The following is a 1838-nucleotide window of genomic DNA, read 5'->3' as shown; positions in this document are numbered from 1 at the left end:
GGCCGGACGGCCGCCGTCGACGACGCGCCGCGACGGCCGGCGCCCGCGGACGACGCCGGGGCCGACGGCGCCGAGGGCGCCGCGCCGCCGCCGCCGCCCGACGACGACGACGGCTTCGTCCTCGTCGAGCCGCCGACGCCGCCGTCGCCGAGCGCCTCGCTCGGGAGCTTCGGGGACGAGGGCGAGCTCGTCGATCCGACTTAGTCGCTATCGGAGTCGTGGCCGTCGAGCGCGAGCTTCTGGCCCCGGAGCGAGTGGAAGACGGGGATGAGCACGACGCCCATCAGGCACGTGTGGTAGTGCTCGCAGATGAGCCTGATGCCCTCGCCCTCCTCGAGGCGCAGCAGCCAGGCGACGACGCCGACGACCACGAGGGCGACGAACGCGTAGACCGCCAAGGGCCGCTGGTCCTCGTAGTCGACGCCGCCGTCGTCCGCGGCGCCGCCGTCGTCCGCGGCGCCGCCGGCGTCGCCGGCGCCGCCGTAGCCGAGCGCGCGCCGCAGCTCGCCGCAGCGCCGCCGCGCGACCTCGCTCGAGCAGCCGCTGCCGACGAAGATGTCCTCGACCTCGTCGGTCTCGAACTCGCGCGACTCGCAGGCGATCTCCAGCGCGCCGATCATCATCTCCTTGGTCTCCGCGTCGAGGTCGTCGAGGAATGGGTCGGCGGTTCGTCTGATGTAGTCGGCCATTTGTTATGTTTCAGGCGTTGAGCAGGGCGCTCTCACGCGTCAATCGCGGTCATGCTCGACACGAGTCTTTGGCCTGGAGTCGCTTACTGCTAGCCAGGGCCTAGCCGAGACCCACGGGGAACCGGACTCTCGCTGGGAGGAGCGCCTAGGCGCGTCACGTCCGGGGTGAGGGACCCCAAAGAGCGCGCTGGTCCAGCGCTCTCGCTGCCTCGTGGCCGAGTGACGCCGGGTAAGCCTCCGGACCTGCCGCGTCCCCCCGCTCGGTCGACCGAACGGGGTTTCGCGGCCAGGGCAGCAGGCGGGGCTGCTGACCCCAGTCCGGCGGGGAGCCCAACGCCCGGAGCCTCTCGGGACGTCGCGCACTCTGCCCAGACCCGAAGGCCAACCTCAGGGCAGGCGACGTGAGCTTGCGCGTCGTGGAGTGACGACGCGCGTAGATTTGCGGAAACTCTTTTTCGAGAAACCGCGCGGAAAAGACCTCTCACGAGGGAAAACGCAGAGGAGAGCCTCCTCGGGGCGTGTACCGTTGAGCCAGGCGAGGCATCGCTTGCGCGTCCGCTGACCGCGCGCATGCGCACTGCATCGCCATGCAGTGCGCGCATGCGCAGCACTCGACCTAGTGAAGTCCGATGCTCAGGTTTTAAACCCAGGTCTTTTGGTCTGATTCCCAGGTTTGATGCTTTTCCAGGTCTTTTTGAGTATGAAACCCAGGTCTTTTGGAGGTCCATTTTTTTTATTATCCCCCCTATATAAATTACAGATATGTTTGCCGCTTGACGACAGGATGCCCCAACCCGTTTGTCCGCAGGAGTGCGCATGCGACGTCTGGGCTGCCCCGACGCCGCCAGAACCGCTATCGGGGCCCATCCCGGGCCAAGGAAGTGCACTGGAGCACGCCAGTGAGTTGCGCCGGCGCTGCCCCATCCTTTTGGCGGAGTACATTCGGTCGATCACTGCGGCTGCGGGCTGCGCGCGCGCCCACTCGATTTCGGGATCCCGTCTATTACCGTCACAGTTTCACCCACTGAGCTAAAATGGCCTTCCCTATGCCGTTCTGTGTCTGATTGTAGGTTCGAATGCCCGCGCGCGCGCGCGCGCGGCGGCGGCGGCGGCGGCGGCGGCGGCGGCGGCGGCGGCGGCGGCGGCGGC

General features: G+C 68.1%; 1 protein-coding gene across 1 annotated transcript in view; it reads left to right on the top strand.

The window, feature by feature from the left end:
* AURANDRAFT_69108 (hypothetical protein) overlaps positions 1 to 1387 on the top strand; it is a gene marked incomplete at both ends in the record, with an annotated part of 3405 nt that extends 2018 nt beyond the window's left edge. Inside the window, one exon of the mRNA XM_009044857.1 lies at positions 1378 to 1387. Within this exon, the coding sequence (XP_009043105.1) occupies positions 1378 to 1387 (10 nt within the window). The remainder of the gene's footprint in view (positions 1 to 1377) is intronic.
* Positions 1388 to 1838: the final 451 nt, after the last annotated feature.

Source organism: Aureococcus anophagefferens (assembly GCF_000186865.1).
Source record: "Aureococcus anophagefferens unplaced genomic scaffold AURANscaffold_932, whole genome shotgun sequence".
Classification (NCBI taxonomy): domain Eukaryota; class Pelagophyceae; order Pelagomonadales; family Pelagomonadaceae; genus Aureococcus; species Aureococcus anophagefferens.
The sequence above is the reverse complement of the archived record's forward strand: the minus strand, read 5'-3'. Positions and strand labels throughout refer to the sequence as shown.